Below are 20286 nucleotides of genomic sequence, written 5' to 3'. Positions count from 1 at the left end.
TCCATGACCAATTTCTAAAGCGCTTGCTACGTTTGGCCCGAGTAGTAGAAACGGGCCAACATTGTAAATTATAATGGTGTTTCTGATTCCACCAGTAAAATTTTGAAATCTGAATATTTTTTGAAAAGATTGGAACAGAATTCGGAATATTTTCGAAATTTTGTTATAAGAATAAGTTTGGAACACTTCAAAAAAATATATGGATCCGAAATTCGGAATTTTTTAGATATGGATCAAAAAAATATATAGATCAAAAAAATATATGGATCGGAAATTCGGAAATTCGGAAATTCGGAAGAGAGGATGTGGGGAAGGGGTTGGGGGCGGATGATGTGGTGGCGGGTGGAGATGTTGGCATGGGTGGGGAAGAGGTCGGGGGTTGCAGGGAAAGGGAAGGGGAAGGGATCTGGGTTGTAGGAAAGGGGAAAGGGAAAGGATCTGGGTTGCAAGGAAGGGGAAGGGTTCGGGAAAGGCGGGTATGGGTTTTTTTTTTAATTTTTTTATTTTTAAGGGTAAATTATTATTTTAATAATTTTTTTAATAGAAAATAGGCCCTGTCTGAAGCCACATCAGCATTTAACAGATGAATTAACAGACAATTGACGGGAGGTATGGCATTGCAATAAATTCCAAGATAAGATATGACATTGAAACTTTTTAAAGATGAGGTATGAAACTCAAGGTTCTAAAAAGCGCTAGGCGCTAGTCGGGCAGCAAGCAGGTACCTAGCGCCTAGGAGGATTTAGGTAAATTTATTGTATATCATGTAAATAAGTAGAGATTACATAAAGTACATGTATCCAACAAGCTTACAATTTGAAAGCACATTAACCATGTAATCAATTTGAGTGTTTTTGGATGATATATGTATCCAACAAGGCAACAAGTATCCATCAAGCTTACAATCAAAATGAATGTTCTTGGATAATACTTGTATGCAATAAGCATCCAACAAACTTCCAATTTAAAAGCACATTGTCATTGAGCATATAACAAACTTACAAATTAAAAGCACATGAAAGTTGTTTTCCTGAGTATCCAACAAACTTATAAATTAAAAGCACATTAAGCATATAATCAAAATGAGTGTTTTTGGATAATACATGTATCCAACAAGTTCACAATTTAAAGTTTAAACACATTACACATAAAATGCAAAATGAAAGGGATTAAGATATAAGATACTTGCAAAGTTTTAAAGTTAGGCCTCAATCTCTTCTTCTCCACATCCTTCCAAGACTCTCTCCGTGTCGGACTCAAACTCAATTTCTTCTTCATCATATCCTTCTTCTTCCGTGTCATCATCCAATACAAAATCTTCTTCATGAAGCTCTCTTACTTCAACATTTCTAGAACTCCTCCTAGGCTCTAGGGAACTATCCACCTCTAATTGCTCTCCATCCATTCTCGAACCAAGCTCAGTTTCTTCATCAACACCCTCCACAATCCATCCTTGCGCCATACTAGCTTCACTAGCGAGTAGTATATCCACTTTCTTCTCTTTCTCTTTTTTCTTCTTGTTCATGATCCTTACATTGAATTGGACATAGACCAAATTATTCAACCTTGTAGTATCTAGTCTATTCCTTTTCTTTGTATGTATTCCCTCAAAAGTGCTCCAATTTCTCTCACACCTGGATGAACTTGTAGTCAATCAGAGAATTTTGATAGAAATTCTTTGCAAATTAGGCACACCATTGCCATAAGTAGACCACCATGAAGCTAAAAAAGTACAAAGTACACAATTTGAGTTAGACTAGTAAAGAAAAACAATTAGAACTAGACTAGTAAAGAAAAACAATTATAATTAGACTAGTAAATAAAAACAACTAGAATTACTCAATTAGAATCATACACGGATCATAGTTGTCATCATTCTGAATGCATCCAATCTCCACCAAATGTCTTCCAAATCCACCATCTTTTTTCTTGTACTTCAGCATCTCTATATTAATAACTTGGTTTTGGACTTCAAAGTTGTCGGGGAAGAACTTCTCAACACAAGTAAACATGGCATCCATGACTAATGAATCATGTTGAATGCTTGGATCTTTGAAGAACTAAAAAGGATTCAAGAAGTAGGCCGCCAAATGTAATGGACCATCAAGTTGATCATGAGCTTTTTCATCAATAATTTGTATGATTGGTCTATAATGGGCCTCATTATTTTTCAATGCCTCTTTGATCTCATTCCTCGCTTTTTGTAGCTCCCCGTACAAAAACCTCATTGATGGCTTTTTATCCCCATGCACAAGCCAAAGAACCTTAAACAACGGTTCAAAAACTCTCAAGCAAAGTGAGACCCCATTCCAAAATTGTGCACTCACCATGGTAGCATATGCCATTTTCTCCTTTGTACTCTTAGAATGTTTGCATTGTTCCCATTCATCACTAGCAACCATAATCCTCAAGTCTTTTTTTCTTATCAACCAAGCTTTGCAAAGTTAGGAAAGAAGTTGCAAATCTTATGACTCTGGGCCTCACTATGTCTCTTTTCTTTGTACACTTTCTCAGAAATGCTAATGTTTTATGATGAGCATAAATGAAGATAGTAAAAGCCATTGCCTTTTCAATCACTCCTTTGAACCTAGGTAGGCTACCAATTCCTTGAAGCATGAGGTTCAACGTGTGAGTGGCACATGATGTCCAAAATATGTGTGGCCTCTTTTCCAACATCTTGGTTGTCGCCACCATATTGTTAGAAGCATTGTCGGTTACCACTTGAACAATATTTTGTCGACCAACTTCTTTGATACACTTGTCAACATATTCAAAGATGTATTCCCCGGTGTGTGCTTCACTAAAGCATTCCTTGAAAGAACGAAATATTGTGCCTTGTTTGCAATTCACACACAAATTCATTATACTTATTCTTTTTTGGTCACTCCAAGCATCAGTTATAATTGAGCAACCATTCAAAGCCCATTCTTCTTCATGCTTCTTAAAAGATTGTTTTACCCTTTCCACCTCTTCTTTCAATAAGGGCTCTCTCAAATCATATTGACTTGGAGGTTGGTATCCCGGGCCAAATTGACCAACTACTTCCACAAAGTGTTTGAAGCTATCATTATCAATGGCATGAAAAGGAATACCAGCTTCATAGACCCGTCGAGCTAGATATTGATCCACCTGATGTGTTCTTTCCTTCCAAATTGCTTCATGGAGATTTTGTTATCGCTTACTCTTGCTTCCATCATTTGATTTTGAAGAACCGGGATTGATGGAGGATGCAAACCTATCAATAGGGCCAAGAGTTCGCGACCTTTTCCTTGACCCAACAACTTCAATATCTTCATCTTCTTCAATATGTGGAAGTTGAACCTCTTCCATCACTTCCTCATAGTGCATGTTTCTTTCTTTCTTCTTCTTTTTTTCTTCATCTAATGCGGCTTTACATTTTGCTTTATCGTCATCCGAAGACTTTATGCATTCAGCTACATTTCCCTTGAAATGGGCTATGTGTTGTTTCATTCTATAAATGCCACCACTGAGTACTTTTTTACACAGCTTACATTTCACCTTATCCGAGTTTGAAGGATCCGCCAACACCTCATATTCCCATCCCACATCGTCTGAAGCATGCTTTAATGGATTATCTGATTGGGTGGACGACATTGGATTAGATGCTCGCATGATACAGTGCCCGCCATCTAAAAAAGCAGAAAATTATTTAACTATAAGTACATGAAAAGAAGGCTCCCCATCGAGAAGAATAGAATCATAGAGTTTGTAGAAATTAAATATATTAATCCTACGAGAAGCAGAATTAAAACACAACTATCAACAAGTCATTTAGATGTCAATCTTCCTCAAATTAAGGGATTAGACTTAATAGAGAATCCCATGGAAAGAGGAAACATAAAATTTGGTAGCATCAGTCACCCCATATTGTCTAATAGATTGACTTTTACTGATGTAATCCTCATCTATTATAAATTTATAAATACACTGCTCAACCACAATGATGCATGGTATGCAACTCATTCAAATCAAATTGGCCGCTCTAATCATTCTCTTAACTAAACTATGACTACATAACTGAATAATGTTTACTGCTGATAATCGAAACATATGACTGCACAATTAAACATTGTTTAATGCAACCACTTAATCCACACACCTAACACCCTGAAGCAAATACTAAATGTAGTCTATTTGTATTAATTTGCTTTGAATCTGATTCATGAATCAGTTCATGGTTCACCATAATATAATGTCTATATTATTAGAATTTATTCCTAGTCCCAGATTACAGAATCTTGCATAAAAAAAATCTGAAAGAACTAATGAGATTTACTTGGGTTGCTAGGCATCTCGATTCCTTGCAGAGACTCAATATTATATATCAAATCATCAATGCAGATTGCAGAGCAACAAATCATCGCAATTAGCATCAAATATCAATTAGATTTTCGAATAAAATATAGGAAATGCTAACTTGCAAGTCTGCAACTGCTGCAAGAGGTGGAGATCGTGGAAATGGCTTAAATGAGAGAGGTAACTGTGGAAATCTGGAGAGGTGAGATGATTCGCCTAGTAAAGAAGTTGAGAGATGATGCCCAACAAAGGATTCAATCATTCAAGAACAAGACGGCTGAAGAGTCGAAGACGAGGAGATACTGAGATAGATGCAGAAAGCAGAATTGAAGAAACTTATGTTTAGAAAATTAGGTTAACAAGGGATTAGACACGGGGGAAAAAGGGAACTTAAGTAGAATAAAAAAAAACACCTAGCTGCCTAGTTCGCCTAAGGCCGCTTAGCTTCCAGCCGATTTTTCATGACGCCTTGCCCAAATTTGCTCCACCTAGCCACCTAGCCGCCTAGCCCACCTAGGCGCCGCCTAGCTTCCAGCCGAATTGTCATGACGCCTTGCCCAAAATTAGGGCAGGGCTCCGCCGCCCAGTGCTTAGGCGCCGTCTAGGCCATTTTTTAGAACAGTTAATGATCAAATAGTTGAAGTAGTTTTATGTAATTTACCCTTGCATGTTTTATCTTGCACCCATGTCTTTTTTTTCCACAAGATGAAGTGGCACTTTAAAGCTCACGACTAGATCAAAAGACAGGTTGACGTCCTAGCCGTCATATATTTTAATTTTTTAAATGGTAAAAATAGTTTTTCTTTTTTAAAATTAAAATCTTATATGAAATCTTGTTGAAGAAAATTAAGATTCCACCATAAAACCAGTAGCCCAACTTACTTATAAGCCCATGCAAGGTCACTTCTTTCATTGATGAGGAAGTGATTCTCAACAATGTGTGACGAGTTTCCAAGCCAAACACGTGGACAACACAAACGAGTTGGCGTCTAGTGCATGTGATTAGTTTGACACGTGGGAAAATCTACTTTGATACAATGAAGAAAGTTGAGGTTTCATCATAAATTCAAATATCAATATGGAAAGTAACCCAACTTACTTATAAGCCCATGCAAAATCCCTCATTTCATCAATGTGTGATTCATTCTTCACACTTGCTAAGTGGTTCTCAATCTTAGACACGTCATATCCAAACTATTTGTCTCCAAAGATAAACATGTTCGATATACATCTTCTTAATAAAATCTAAAAATTGTATTTTTTTCAAACAAATGATGTTATCTACATTAAGAGGGAGGGGGTGGGCTTAGCCTCACAATGGGCTAGCAATAATGTGGTTCAAATTCGCCTTTGGAGTTAATCCAACCTAAGGCCTCTTACTTACACTTGAAGAGGAATACAACTAAACCGTAGTACTAAGCGGTTGTACTACAATATTTCTCAATATACTATAAAGTGATAAAATATGCATAGGGACCAAAAGGATAAAGTGTATCTCTTGCACCATTGAAGATGAAAAATCATAGCCATCTGTAACAACCCGTACCTAATTTTATAATTTTATTAATTTTAAAAAAGTGAATTGACGAAAATGCCTCTAGAGGCAAGATTGTTAACTTTCGTTGATTGTCATTTCATGATGTGTACGAGCTACTATTTTACCATATTCTCAAAATGAGCGACCGTCCGAACGCGTAGGTGCAAGCAGAATCGAATTTGGAGCTACTATGAAGATTCTACAAAACTACGAATTCGAAAATACTTTTGTAAAAAAATTATTTATATTTTAATGTCTTTTAATTATTATATTATTTTAATATTTTTATGTTGGGATATTTTAATTATTTTAATAATTAGATTTTGCCCCGTGGGGCCTACACCTCACAGCTCTCCACTTCCCTTTTACTGCGTGTCTTCCTCCCTTGGCTCTCTAGAAACCTCTTTCACTCTCATTTCTCTCGGACTCTCTCATTCTCTTAGCTTTCTCTCTTCTCTCCCCGTCAACACAGACATACATACACCACCAACCATCGTGCCTTCGGCAACGCCACCACTACCACTTCCTTCCCTACGAGTCTTACTAACACAAAATAGGGAGAAACCCCCTCGTTTTCCCTCTCTCCCTCGCTGCACAGTACCATCACTGTGCAAAACTGAATTCGGCAAGTTCTCACCGTCTCCAACGAAGGTAAGGCCTAAAACCTTCCTAATAATTTGTAGATCGTGCCTAGGAGTACGTTTGGGTTGTATTTGAGACATTTTGATATTTGGCTATAGAAATCACTCGGGGAAAACTTTTCCAATTTTCTGATAGAAACCCGACGATTTTCGAGCCATTTTCTGGCCAATTCGACCACTGCAGGACCTTGTGCTGGTATATTTCTCTTCATCTCCTCTTAAGCTTCAATTTCATATATTATATGCTAGTTTTAGTTGAGTTTTGAAGCTAAACGGAGCTGGAGAAATTTCTCGGCCAAAATTCCTAGTTTCCAACTTTCTCGTTCATTAGGTCCAGCCGACCCATGAGCCCAACTGGTCAACTCAACTCGAGAAAAGGAAAAAACAAATCCATGACCAGGATTTGGATTTGAACTCGGGATCCGGCCCGACCCAGTTCTAATGTGGATTCGGAATATTCCCTAGAATATTCTTTGGAATATTCCTTACGTTGACTTTTTTGAAATTTTCTCGGAAATCCTCCTAGGCTAATTTCGACGCCCCGAGACCGTTTTTGACATTCATATAGTGAAGTTCCAAAGTTTTAACGTAGTTGACCGACTCGGCATCTTGGTTGACTTTTTAGGGTTGACCGTTGACTTTTTGTTGACTTTTTACGAAATTTACCCAAGATCCTTCTTAGGGTACTTCAATGCGCTGATTCCGAATCCGCAATCCGTTTATCCAAATTCATATTTTTTTTAATTAAGTTTTACTAATGGGTTTCTACTATGCTTAGGTACGATTAGCATTAGTGATCTGTATTTACTCGTTCGAATGGCTGTAACCTCGCAAGTATCTGTGAGTGCGTCTTTTCTTTTATAAAGTATATATATTTGTTAGCTTCCATATATATATATTTATTAATGAATTTTATACGTGATTTTCGTAATTAAATTAACGATTATAAGGAAATGTCCTATTGTTGGGAAATTATGAATAATTCTACGGGATGCACAGGTAAACGGACTATGGGAGTTGCCTTAATTATATTTATGGCTAGGAATAGTATTATATTGACTAGAATTGTTGAATTATTGTGTCATGATCATATTTACGTTATCTGCTCATCGTGTGCGATACTGGTGTTAGTACTTGCCCGGTCTAGGGCCTGTCTTCACGTGTATGTTCACATTGCACCGATGTGATTAACTGTTTGTTATACGATTTATAGGTGAAACATTATGATTTACCATGTTTTTGGAATATTACTAAATATGGTAAGTGCTGTCATAATATATGTAGTATATATATTTGGAAACTATACTTGTTTTACGGTGAGTGATTATTACGCTTTGAAAAGGTTTTACAAAGCTTTATTTGTAGGCTTACTCATCCTTGTTTTTCTCCCAGCTAGGTTTTAGTAGTTGAGCTTTCGTGTTGACAAGGATTCTTGGCAAATCTTGGTATAGGAGGTTACCTTGGATGGTATAATTCTCAATCTACTCTATTGTACTTTACTTATGCTATGACATCACATGTGGAATGGGTTCATTCCCGCTCACTAGCGCACTCTTACATTTAGGCATTTTTAGGTTTAAATTTACTCACTTTTTCTACATCACTACACTTTATGGCTTCATCACCCTCTTGGTGATGGCCAACACAGCTCGATTCAGAGTCCAGTAATCATTCCTGGTCGGAATGTGCCACGGTCACTATTCATTAGAAATTATGTTTTTAGTATGCTAAAAATTGGCCTGGTAGCTAAATATAGCCACACCATTGGAGATGCCTTATAGACCTCTAGCAATAATGTAAATTAAAGGAATTACAACCTACAACTCAATTGAAAAGTGATAATCAATTAATCACATACACATTTGAAAAGTGATAATCAGTTGCCTTTGCATATATAGGGAAGCACATGCATGTTTATGCTATAATTTAGATGCTTCATGTTTAGCATATAATGCATTAATTAATTACAAGGCATGACAAAACCTCTCCGATTAATTTTTTCGATTAATCACTTAAAATCCTCCAACCTTTTAGTGTCATTTCAAATTGGTTTCAAACTTTTTAAACTTTCCAAACAAGTATCCAACCTATGGAGCCAAAAATAATCAAGAGGCGACATGTGGATTTTTGGGCAAAAATGACAAAATTACCCTTGAGGAGCACCGGAATTCCTACATGCGAGCAGTGGACAAACATCCCACAATCAAGTCAAAAGTGCCCAAAATTGGTAACAAAGTCAAAGTTATTTCATCCATCCTCATCCTATATTTTCCACAAGGTAATTATTTCATAACCTTCAAAACTTTCCATATAAATTGAGTTAATTACTAATTAATGGATTTATTCCTAATTAATCCATTAATTACCAATTAAATCACCCATTTCACACAAAAATACCCCAAAGGGCCGGCCACCTTTTCTCAAGAGGGGGACTGGCCATGCACTATATATTCAACCTCATTTCCTCTAAAAACCTAAGTCCACACTCTTGCAAAACTCCAAAAACTCTCTAAACACTTTTCTCTCTAAATTCTAACTTTGACATTGGAGGTTCTTCGGCCAAAGCCCCCCCACTCATTGTGGGCATGTGAGGCTCTTGGCCTTGACCCTAAGGTGTTAATTATTTTGTAGGTTCAATTTTATCTAAGAAGAAGGAGGCGGAAATTTGCATCCACAAATTGGTGCTTTCATTGAGAGTTGAAGTACACACACTCGTAGAAGATTCTCGCATAAAAGGTTTTTCTCTATTTTTTCTTGTCCATTTGTATATTTTTCGTTCATTCTTATTATTAGAATTTTTTATTTGCAAAGATTCTTTGATAAAACGTAAAAGAGAAATACAATGGCTAGAAATTTAGAAAATTCCAATATTCAAGAAATGGGACCGCGACAATACATGAGGCTAAATGTGATCATAGGTGGAGCAGCACCACCTTTACGGGGCTCCACCATGGCAACCACTGCAGTGACCACCATGGCCACCACCTACGGCAAGGTTTATGGCACCACCACCACGACCCGAGCCGTGCCATTTAAGGCCCATGGCACCAAAACCACGGCCCAAGCCATGTCACTCTAAGACCAATACGAGCCTAATGCATTGCCAAGCCGAGCCCTAGCCTCGCACCCACGTGCGCCACACGCCGAGAAGCCCACTCATGTGGCCTAGCCTATTCTCGTGGACCAACCTGTTCTCGTCGAGCAGCCTGCTCTTGTGGCCCAGCCTGCTCCCACTCAGCAGCCCATTCCCGTGGCCCGGTCTGCTTCCGTGGCCCAACCTGCTCCTGCGGCCTAACCTGCTCCCGCGACCCAGTCTGCTCCTGTGGCTTACCAAGCAGCCTAAATCAATCTAAGATTAGTTTAACTATCCTAGCTCCAAATTTCAGGACCGATGATCGAACTGGGAGCATTTTCACCATATTTTTTTACATATTTGACATTTCCTAACTCAAATCTCGTGCCCAGAGTCTACCACACTTCCACTGCTCAAGGAGACGCATTCCTTCCAAGCTATTTCAACCCAAATGGAGAACAACACTTGTCTCAACAAGTCATAAAGTTGACGAGCGCCCTTGCACAACAGACGACCTTGGTGAACCAACTCTTACAACACACCGAGATGCAACGTGCCCCAGACGAGGTGTCCCGAAGTAGGACAAGGGCAGACAAAGAACCTCTTCAGCAGCGTCTCGGTAAGCAGCCACTCGACCAGCCACGAATTGAGCGTTCGGGTAGTGTACACTTTTAATTGGGCCCCCCGAGATAGCGTATACTCCTGTCTTAACCCGCGGAGGAGTGTGCACTCTCCACGAGGTCTACAGACGAGTGTAAATTCACGGTTAGGGTCATACTTCGATAGTCAACATGAGCAACCTTCGAGGCGAAGTGTTCATTCCCTGCTAAGCTCGCAAGGAGCATCCTTCACCTTACATCGAAATAGGCAGGACGACGGATGGAGAGAAACAGTCACTCAATCCGGCTCAAACTCAACCGGTAGCTTGCGAAGAACTCACTCGTTTGCTAGGAACGCACCACACATACCGTATTCGCTGCATAGATGAGCCAAACACATGGAAGCAAGTCATAGTTAGGGGCAGCCAAGAGCTTCATTACCCCAACAAAGGCAAATTTATGAAGAAGTAGAGAGATTCTTGACCAATTGATTGTGTAATTTTCAACGCAACGAGGTCGCCGACGAGGCACTAAGACAGAACATGACCAACATAAGTAAATCACCCTTCACGGACGAGATTGAGTAGGCAGATCTTCCACGCGAGTTCAGCAAGCCACAATTCACATATTTCAAAGGGGATGAAGACCCAGAGAGACATTTAAAGCACTACCGAAGCGCAATGATCCTCTATCGAAATAACAACGATCTCATGTGCAAGATATTTGCCACCACTCTACAAGGCGAGGCACAAGATTGGTTCTACACCCTGCCGCCACAGTCTATCCGGAGTTTCGACAAACTTTCTTTGGTTTTCACCTAAGAATATTCATCTTATTGCTTGATCAAAAAGAAGTTCGACCATTTGTTCAACGTCAAGAAGAACCCAAAAGAGTCGCTTCATGACTATGTGAAGAGGTTCAAAGTAGAGAAGGTAATGATAGTCGGATGCAATGACTCGATAGCTAGAACAGCCTGCCAAAAAGGACTTTCAGCAGACCACCCACTATTTCGAAAATTGATCATGAAAGAATATCTAACTCTAGCAGACTTTTTCGCTCTGGCAGAGAAGTATGCACTTTGGGATGATGCTCACCAATATATATTCAAGGACTTGAAGAAGTACCCGACATCACCTCCCTACTATCCAAACCAGAAGTAGAAGAGGACTTATTCACATGTTTGACAGTATCTGAAGCAGTAATAAGCTTTACCATCATACGAGAAGAGCTGGGGGCCCGACTACTTGTATTCCACAGTTCAAAAGTTCTCCCCAAAAGCTCAAGTTTTACCTTCAAACGCACACAGTCATCATCATGATGCATTATTCCGCCCAATCTAGACGTGCGACAATAAAGGCGTAGACCCTGGCAAATGCAAAGTTTTCTGACGAACGCAATAACTCGGCCCAAAAGACACGCCAAGGGCAGACGAACACTGGAAGGAAACACTCGGAAGCAAGTTTTGTCCTCGTTGCCCCAAAAGATTCTACATAGGAGCAACATGTACCAGCGGTTGAGCACTACCTCCTGCTGCGCGTCACACGACCCTAGTCGACCTTTGCTCCATATTTTAGCTCTAGAATGGTCCAATATCAGCAGTTGAGCATCTCCTATCAAGGAAGAGGGTTAATAATTGAGATAAGGTTTCAAGGAGCTTGTTTTTGTTCATGTGATTTCCTCATGTGTTGATTCTCAGCTTGTAAAGCTTCCAATTCTTCTTTATGGGTGGTGAAGATGGTGGTGACGACATCATGACAGTACGTACCAATTCAGCAACCCATCTGACCTTCTTCTCGATGCTTGTGCTAGAGTTGTAGGGTGGAGTTAGTGGTTTTGTGTTGGGTTTGGAGGTGGTGGCATGATCGGGCTGGTGGAGGCTGTTCATTGGTGGATGCTATGCTTCCATGACCTTCTACTAATTTTGGAGATAAAGTAAACCTTAATTAATTCAACAAATTTTTTACTAGGGCTTGACAGATGTGACATTTTCAATAGGTTGAGTATTTGTTTGGAATGTTTAAAAAGGTTAAGACTAATTTGGAATGATACTAAAAGGTTAGGGTGTTTTAGGTACTTAATCCTTAACTTTTTTGTTTGTTTTTCTTTTTCTTTTTGAAGATGAAACGATAACATTATATTGATGCACGTTGCTTGAACTAGCTGTAGGGAGCCGCTGATCTCCAAAATAATCCTTCCAAGACCTTACTCTAAATCTAATCTCAGTCATTCTCTGACTGCCAAACATTCAACCATGGTTGGCAACTCCATATGAGGAAGTCGACGGAAAATCTCCCATGTTGGTATAACCGTTACATGCGCGGTGTACCATGACATTAACTGGAGGAGAAGTCGATAATGAAGTAGCAACATGCATGGGATTTCAATACTGAGGTTGGCTCGACTGCTTCATGTGCTAAAAATCATTTTTTTCATAAAGTTGAATAAATCAAACAGAAACAACAAACATGATGATTAAACCGAACGTAGAAGGGAGTAAAATAATGTGTGACTTTCAATTCCCTAAGCCACCACTTCCATTAATTTTGTATGTCTGTATTAACTTTTTCTTTCATGTGCCGATCTGCTTTTTCTTGGACAAAACTGCACCTACAAAACAATTAACACCTTAGGTCAAGGCGAAGAGCCTCATGCGCCCATGATGAATGGGGAGGGGGGCTTTGGCCGAAGAACCTCTGATGCCAAAGTTAGAATTTAGGGAGAAAAATGTTTGGAGTGTTTTTGGGAGTTTTGCAAGAGTGTAGAACTAGGTTTTTAGAGAAAAATGGGTAGTATTTTTTGGCTGGTCCCCTTTGGAGAAAAGGTGGCCGGCCTTTGGGATGCTTTTTGTGTGTATTTTGTGGTTTAATGTGAGTTATTTGGCAATTAATGGATTAATTAGGTAATTAATCCATTAATTAGCCAATTAACACATTTTTGGAATGGAAGTTATGTAATTTATGTGGAATATTTTGTAAGTTATGGAATGATAGCTAATTGATTAGCTAAAAGAAGGAAAAATAGGTAAAAATATATGGAATGAAATAGGTTTTGGGAGTTACCTTGTAGAAGGGATTTGATGAGATGTATTTTAAATTGTTACCTATTTTGGGCACTTTTGACTTGGTTGAGGGATGATTGTCCGTTGCTCGCGTGTAGGAATCCCGGTATGCCTCAAGGGTATTTTTGTCCTTTTCTATCCAAAAATCCACGTGTCGCCTTGTGATTATTTTTGGCTCTACAAATGCCCCCACACCTGTTGGGTGTTTGCAGAAAAGGGCAACAGGTGTAGAGATTTTCTTGCTTTAGGAAACTTTGGATTGCTTCCTATTTTGATGTAGATTCCTTTTTTAATAGGAAATTAGATCATTCTAGGAAAGGAAAATATATTCTCTCAAAGCCTATTTAAGTCCACCTTAAGTGGGTTATTAAATCAACTTTGAAGAGTGATTTATTCTACCTTACAAGAGAGAGAGAGAGCTTAGAGGATATTTGTTCCCCTTCCTCTAGCAAGCTTCTACATTTTGCCCGTGTAAAGGATCGTCTTTCGTTGCTTTCTTCATTTTCTTCGTGCCGCACTGATGCAAGAAAAATTCAATTTTCTTATCTTCTTCGTGGATAGTGTTGTCGCTGGGCAACTGTTAGGGTGGTGCGACACGTCGGCTGGCAGGGGCCAGGAATCGGCTTGGCATGGGCCAAGTATGTGGTTTGGCAGGGGCCATTGCTTGTGCTGCTTGGCTTGATTGAAGCTAAGGATTGGCTCGGCATGGGTTGAGGAAGTGGCATGGCATGGGCAATGGTTTAGGCTGCCATGTCTGGGCCAAAAATGAGGAAACTGCTGGAGTTTGATTTCTTAGTTGCCGTAGATGAAGCAGTCAAGGATGGAGCTGCCAAGATCGGAGTTGCTAAAGATGAAGTGTGGGATGAGCAAACTATTAAGTGTAAAAGTGGCTGCTGCCCCCTAACCATTTGTTGCCTAGTTGATCTTCAAGCATTCGAGATTTTGAGCTATGTGGCCTTCTTGCACTGGAGGGTTTACCTAGATGGGTGTCGGGGATTTAGTTTACCTTCTCGCATTGGAGAGCAATTAGTTTATCCTCTTGCACTGGAGAGCAAACCCATATGGGTGTCGGGGAATTGGTTTACCCTCTCGCACTGGTGAGCAATTAGTTTATCCTCTCGCACTAGTGAGCAAACCCATATGGATGTTGAGAAATTGGTTTACCTTTTCGCATTGGAGAACAGACCCAAAAAGGGTTTTGAGCAGTTGTTGTAGACAGCAGTTGAGCCAGGCTTATGAGTAACTTCTTGAATCTTCATTGAGAATAAAGAAATAAATCAACTGTGTATAAACTGCAAAACAAATTGGATAGTCTTCGGCTTACGAGGCCTTATTCGTTGAGCTGCCTGAGACTTCGAACTTATTTAGAAAAGCCCAAACGGGTTTTAGGGGGTGATAGAGACTTCCCCTGCTTGTGTAGGTCGTTTTATCGACCTATTAAGATACTCGTCACATTGGCCTTCATTTGTCAGCTTCTTAAGGTATTGCTTCCACTTTAGGCAGCCGTTGGTAGTGTAGCCTGGTCCTTGATGGAATGCGCAATACTTTGTATGATCTAGCCTGGTAAGATCGCTTTTCATGGGTGGCGGCAGTTTGAACCAAGGTTCGTTCTTGAGCTTGCGGAGAATTTGGCCAATTGGAACTGTGAACTTGGTGAATGTTTGAGGCGTTGAGTCTTCTTTGGTCAGGGAACATTCCATGTGCTTCTTTTCTAACTCGTGTTTGTTAGATTGCTTGGCCTCGTCCCATAGTGCATGTTTTTCTGCCAAAGCATACGAAGCTGCTAGGGTCAGTTCTTCTCCTATGATTGGTTTTCTGAATAAAGGATGTTCGGTGGGAAGCCCATTTCTAAATGCTGCCATTCCTATGTCCTCGTTGCAGCCAACAATCTTGGCCTTCTTCGCTTTGAACCTCTTGACATAGTCTCGAATTGTCTCCCAAGGGTCTTTTACGATGCTGAAGAGATGGTCGGATGTCCTTTTGATTGAGCGATTAGACGAGTACTCCTTAGTGAAAACAAAGGAAAGTTCGTTGAAACTCCGAATTGACTACGATGGTAGAGTGTAAAACCAGTCTTGCGCTCTGCCTTGTAGAGTTGTGGCAAAAATTTTGCACATAAGCGCATCGTTATTCCTGTAGAGGATCATGGTATTGCTGTAATGCTTGAGATGTTGATCTGGATCTTCATCTCCCTTGTGCGAAGTGAAATGAGGCATAGTGAACCCGCAAGGTGGATATGTCTGCTTGATTTCATTCGTGAATGGTGACATGCTTATGTTGGTCATGTCTCGTCAAAGCGCATCATCAGTAGGCTCGTTACGTTGGAAATTACACATTCATTCAGGTAGGAGTCTCTCAACTTCTTCTTGAATTTGCCTCTGCTGGGGCAATGGAACTTCCAGTTGCCCCCGATCATGACTTACGGGTTTGGGCCGTTCTTTCCTATGCTCGACTCGTTTATATTGCGGTTGTGGTGCATGTGGCATGTTCCTAGCAGGCGAACAGGTTGCTAGCAGGCTGCCGGTTGAACTTGAGTCGGATTGAGTGACTGCTTCTCTCTGTCTACCGTGCTGTCTACTCCAATGTGAGGTAGATAATACTCTTTGTGAGCCTAGTTGTGAATGAACATTTTTCCTGGAAAGTTGTCCATATTGATAATTGGAGTGTGACTTCAACCGTGAACGTATGCTCATCCATGGGCTTGATCGGGAATGCACGCTCCTCCGAGCGCTAAGGCGATAATATACGATATCCTAAGGACCCAGGCGGGAGCGTAAACTACCAGAACGCTCGGATCGTGGCTGGTTGATGGGCTGTTTACCGAGACGCTGGTGGAGAGGTTCATCTGCTCTTGTCCTACTTTGGGACACCTCGTCCTGGGCACGTTGGATCTAGGTGCGTTGCAAGAGTTGATTCACCAAGGTTGTTTGTTGTGCAAAGGTGCTCGTCAACTCTATGACTTGTCGAGACAAGTGTTGTTCGCCATTTAAATTGGAAGAGCTTGGAAGAAATGTGCCTTATTGAGCAGTGGAAGTATGGTAGGCTCCAGGCGCGAGATTTGAATTGGGAAATGTCAAATCCACAGAGACGTGGTGAAAATGCCCCCGGTTTAATTGTAGACCCATAAATTTTAAGCCGGGACGGTTGAACTAATCTTGGATTGATTTGGGCTACTTGGAATGCCACGGAAGTAGGCTGGGCCACGAGAGTAGGCTGCTCGGTGGGAGCCACGGGAGCAGGCTGGGCTACAAGAGCAAGCTGGGTCGCGGGAGCAGGCTGCTCAGTGCGTGATGCATGCAAGTGCAAGGCTTGGGCTCGGCTTGGCAACGCATTGGGCTCGTGCTGGGCTTAGAGTGACATGGCTTGGGTTGTGGCCTTTGCAAGCTTGGATGGCATGGCTTGGGCCGTGGTAGTGGTGCCATGGACCTTGTCGCGGGTGGTGGCCACCGCGGTGGTTGCCATGGTGGAGCCCCGTAACGGTGATGCCGCTCCACCTATGATCACATTTAGCTTCGTGGATCGCCGCGGTCCCATTTCTTGAATATTGGAATTTTCACTTGCAGAATTTTCTAAATCTCTAGCCATTGTATTTCCTTTTTACATTTTATCAAATAATCTTTGCAAATAAAAAATTCTAATAATAAGAACGAACGAAAAATATACAAATGGACAATAAAAAATAGAGAAAAACCTTTTATGCGAGAGTCTTCTATGAGTGTGTGTACTTCAACTCTCAATGAAAGCACCAATTTGTGGATTCAAATTTCCGCCTTCTTCTTCTTGGACAAAATTGCACCTACAAACCAATTAACACCTTAGGTCAACGCCAAGAGCGTCACGCGCCCACGATGAAGGGGGCTTTGGCCGAAGAACCTCCGATGCCAAAGTTAGAATTTAGAGAGAAAAGTGTTTGGAGAGTTTTTGGGAGTTTTGCAAGAGTGTGGAACTAGGTTTTTAGAGAAAAATGGGTAGTACTTATAGGGCATGGTCGGTCCCCTTTGGAGAAAAGGTGGCCGGCCTTTGGGATGCTTTTTGTGTGTATTTTGTGGTTTAATGGTTTAATGTGTGAGTTATTTGTCAATTAATGGATTAATTAAGTAATTAATCCATTAATTAGCCAATTAACACATTTTTGGAATGGAGGTTATGTAATTTATGTGGAATATTTTGTAATTTATGGAATGATAGCTAATTGATTAGCTAAAAGAGGGAAAAAGAGGTAAAAATATATGGAATGAAATAGGTTTTGGGAGTTACCTTGTAGAAGGGATTTGATGAGATGGATTTTGAATTGTTACCTATTTTGGGCACTTTTGATTTGGTTGAGGGATGATTGTTCGCTGCTCGCGCGTAGGAATCCTAGTATGCCTCAAGGGTATTTTTGTCCTCTTCTATCCAAAAATCCACATGTCGCCTTGTAATTATTTTTGGCTCCACACCGAACGTAGTGAAATACTAAAATCACATACTCGTTTACCCATAAATTAAGGGATTTGGAACACAGTTTTACAAATGGTCTTTAAAAGCTTTGGGGCAAAAGAGCACTACGATATACCAGAGGAAATTACTAGTTTATACAATGATCGTATTAGATTCAGTAAATAGATCGTATTAGATTCAATAAATATGATATACCAGAGGAAGTTACGAGTTTATACAATAATTGTATTAGATTAAGTAAATATGATATAATAGAGGAAATTGAATTGAATAGAATTTAATGGCTAGAATTACAAAAATACCCATGCATTGTTAGCAAGTTAACATTTTTTCTATTAGAGTTGATGAAATTGGGTAATGTGGGACACGAAAAGATTAGTACAAGGAAAAAGTGAGATTTTATATAGAGCATAAGTTTTTATTTTTTTTATTTTTTATTTTTTTATTTTTTATAACAAACAATATTATCTATAAATGACAGTTTTCAAAATCATATGATAAACCCTGTGATTGGTACTACAAGTCAAACTTGCCCGACAAATCCAAAAAGTCGGTTGACGTAACATGTATCCAACCACTCGGCTGGTCCCCTTCGAAGTCCACTCAAGAAGTCATCAAGTTGCCTCTAAGCTTTTCATATATTTTTAGGAATCATAACCTGCTTTCCAAGAAAGTGACTTGATTGTTTTTACTGCTTATGCGTATAAACAGTTTGATATTAAAAAAAAAAAAGGTAGATTGTCTGTCCTTCTATTTAGATGTCTTTCTTATTCCTTTTATTTATACGATCACGGTTAAGTCACGTTAATATTTTATATTCCTATTGCTTTTTGTCTTATTATCTCTATAAAAAAAATTAATATAAAATGTTGACGTGACTTAACCGTAACAGCATAAAATAAGAGAGGATGAGAATGACATTCAAATAGAAGGGCAGACAATCTGCCTTAAAAAAAAAAAAACCTGAAAGTGTGTCACGTGATGAGACATACTAACATAAATATACTGTTATTATATGCTAGAATCTCTTCTAATACATATGACCGTCCGGTATTTTAAGTGTATCCTTATCCCACAATGGAAAATTTTGCGAGTCCTTTCACAATATGATAAGCTATTTTCACGTTTAATCATCCATTGAATCAGGGTACCTGATCACGATTAAGTGCTAATTAAATCGCCTCTGTTCTTGATCTTCTTGTGTGTATTTCTACATGTTCATAATAAAACAAAAGTGCATTCCCAAATGAATTCTTGGAGGTGGGTAGTCTTATAATATTTTTATAACTTCACTTCTCTTGTATTATAAATAAAGTAAAATTCATTCACCTGGATCAAAATGCAGCTTCTTTGTCAAACAGAAGTATATGCAAGGAAAATGATTGAAATTACAAAGGTGACTGTTTAAGCATGTCACTTATTGAGGGACTACATGTTCATTCTTAGCAAAACTCTAATTAAGCATTCCATGAAACAGAACATAGTTGAAGACCATTCTCAGTAACTCCCACATACCAAAACTCATAATACTAAATATATATATATATATATATATATATTATTTAACAATCTCAAATTTACCAACACTCGTAGAACTTGATATCCACCTTGAGCCTGAAGTAGACTTCACCTTCATATGAATCCGTGTCTATGGTTGCAACTCCCCGGTGCATGAAAAAGTCTCCGGTGCCACCCACGATGGATATGTCCCTATATTTAATCATAATGGGGTCGGCTCCGATGAAATTTATTGTGCCTTGGTAGTCTGTGCTGTTTAGAGAAAATGAGAAGCCAAGCCAAGAAGTGAATGTGTTCTTTGTATCATATATGTACATCCCTTGTGCCCTGCCAACAGGTTTGGAGTGCAGGTTGTTGTCGAGTGTAATGGGGTCATCGAAAACCGCTATGTTCCCGAAATGAGAATTCGGCGCCAAGATGGTTAGGTTGGATCCTTGAGGGGCTGCTACGATTGCAGATGTAGCATTGGCAGCATTTTTGCCATTGTAGATAATGTCATGGAAGAATAGCACTAAGTGCTTGCATGGTTTGTACTTGTCTTTGTTTTTTGGGAAGGCTGAAGATATAGCAAGGAACATGAAGAAGAATATTAGAACTGAGGAACTTGCTGCCATTGTGGGTTATGAAAAGAAGAGGCACAGAAGCAAAGAGAGAAAAAAAAAGGAGAGGAATATTCCAAGTTCAGTAAAATGAGCTTTTGCTTCTTGCTCTACTTGTGAGTTTGCTATCTGTCTCAATGCCTTTATATAGGGACTTGGAAGCTTCAAATCTCAAAGCTAAAAATAAATTAATTCCACACAAGGAGTGTTTACCATATGAATGGAGAGGATTACATGATCACCTTTTTAAAGGGTATTTTTGACAAACCAACCCCTCAATTTAACGAGAATATTGACAAATTTTTCACGAAAGAACCAAAAAGATTTACGGTGGACAAACTCAGGAACATCCACTTCTAACAATTTTTAGTTTTCAAGAATTAAGAGAGGAGTTATGCCAATTTCATTGATCATTTTGGATAAAAATCTTATGTGAAATTACAACATTAGTTTGATTCTTGACTGTAGTAGCATCATCCATGGAAACCGTTTTCCACATCCCTA

The 20286-nt window shown here is 39.5% G+C and overlaps 3 protein-coding genes and 1 pseudogene across 3 annotated transcripts; all 4 read right to left on the bottom strand.

Annotated features, from left to right (window-relative positions):
* Positions 1–1201: 1201 nt before the first annotated feature.
* LOC148691206 (uncharacterized) lies at positions 1202–2349 on the bottom strand (annotated as a pseudogene).
* Positions 2350–2391: 42 nt separating this feature from the next.
* LOC148691205 (uncharacterized) lies at positions 2392–3615 on the bottom strand. The gene is made up of 2 exons (XM_088683942.1): positions 3213–3615; positions 2392–3155 (listed from the first exon to the last, which is right to left on the bottom strand). The coding sequence occupies exons 1-2, from the start codon at positions 3613–3615 to the stop codon at positions 2392–2394; spliced, it is 1167 nt and encodes a 388-aa protein (XP_088540068.1).
* A 10770-nt stretch (positions 3616–14385) lies between these two features.
* LOC148691204 (uncharacterized) lies at positions 14386–15510 on the bottom strand. The gene is made up of 3 exons (XM_088683941.1): positions 15296–15510; positions 14629–15202; positions 14386–14478 (listed from the first exon to the last, which is right to left on the bottom strand). The coding sequence occupies exons 1-3, from the start codon at positions 15508–15510 to the stop codon at positions 14386–14388; spliced, it is 882 nt and encodes a 293-aa protein (XP_088540067.1).
* A 3523-nt stretch (positions 15511–19033) lies between these two features.
* Positions 19034–19915, bottom strand: LOC137713814 (disease resistance response protein 206). Its single transcript, XM_068453170.2, has one exon. The coding sequence runs from the start codon at positions 19795–19797 to the stop codon at positions 19243–19245; it is 555 nt and encodes a 184-aa protein (XP_068309271.1). The 5' UTR covers positions 19798–19915; the 3' UTR covers positions 19034–19242.
* Positions 19916–20286: the final 371 nt, after the last annotated feature.

This window comes from Pyrus communis, chromosome 14 (assembly GCF_041283825.1).
Source record: "Pyrus communis isolate YQ-2024b chromosome 14, ASM4128382v1, whole genome shotgun sequence".
In the NCBI taxonomy this organism is placed as follows: Eukaryota; Viridiplantae; Streptophyta; class Magnoliopsida; order Rosales; family Rosaceae; genus Pyrus; species Pyrus communis.
This window is presented reverse-complemented; position numbering and strand designations above follow the sequence as displayed.

Coding starts and splice junctions, on each gene's coding strand:
- LOC148691204 (XM_088683941.1), bottom strand. CDS start 15,510: ATGACCAACATAAGCATGTCACCATTCACGAATGAAATCAAGCAGACA. Junction 15,203..15,295: donor CAAGGCAGAGCGCAAGACTG/GTTTTACACTCT, acceptor CTCAATCAAAAG/GACATCCGACCATCTCTTCA. Junction 14,479..14,628: donor GACCTACACAAGCAGGGGAA/GTCTCTATCACC, acceptor TTCTCAATGAAG/ATTCAAGAAGTTACTCATAA.
- LOC148691205 (XM_088683942.1), bottom strand. CDS start 3,615: ATGTCGTCCACCCAATCAGATAATCCATTAAAGCATGCTTCAGACGAT. Junction 3,156..3,212: donor TGCATCCTCCATCAATCCCG/GTTCTTCAAAAT, acceptor ATCTCCATGAAG/CAATTTGGAAGGAAAGAACA.
- LOC137713814 (XM_068453170.2), bottom strand. CDS start 19,797: ATGGCAGCAAGTTCCTCAGTTCTAATATTCTTCTTCATGTTCCTTGCT.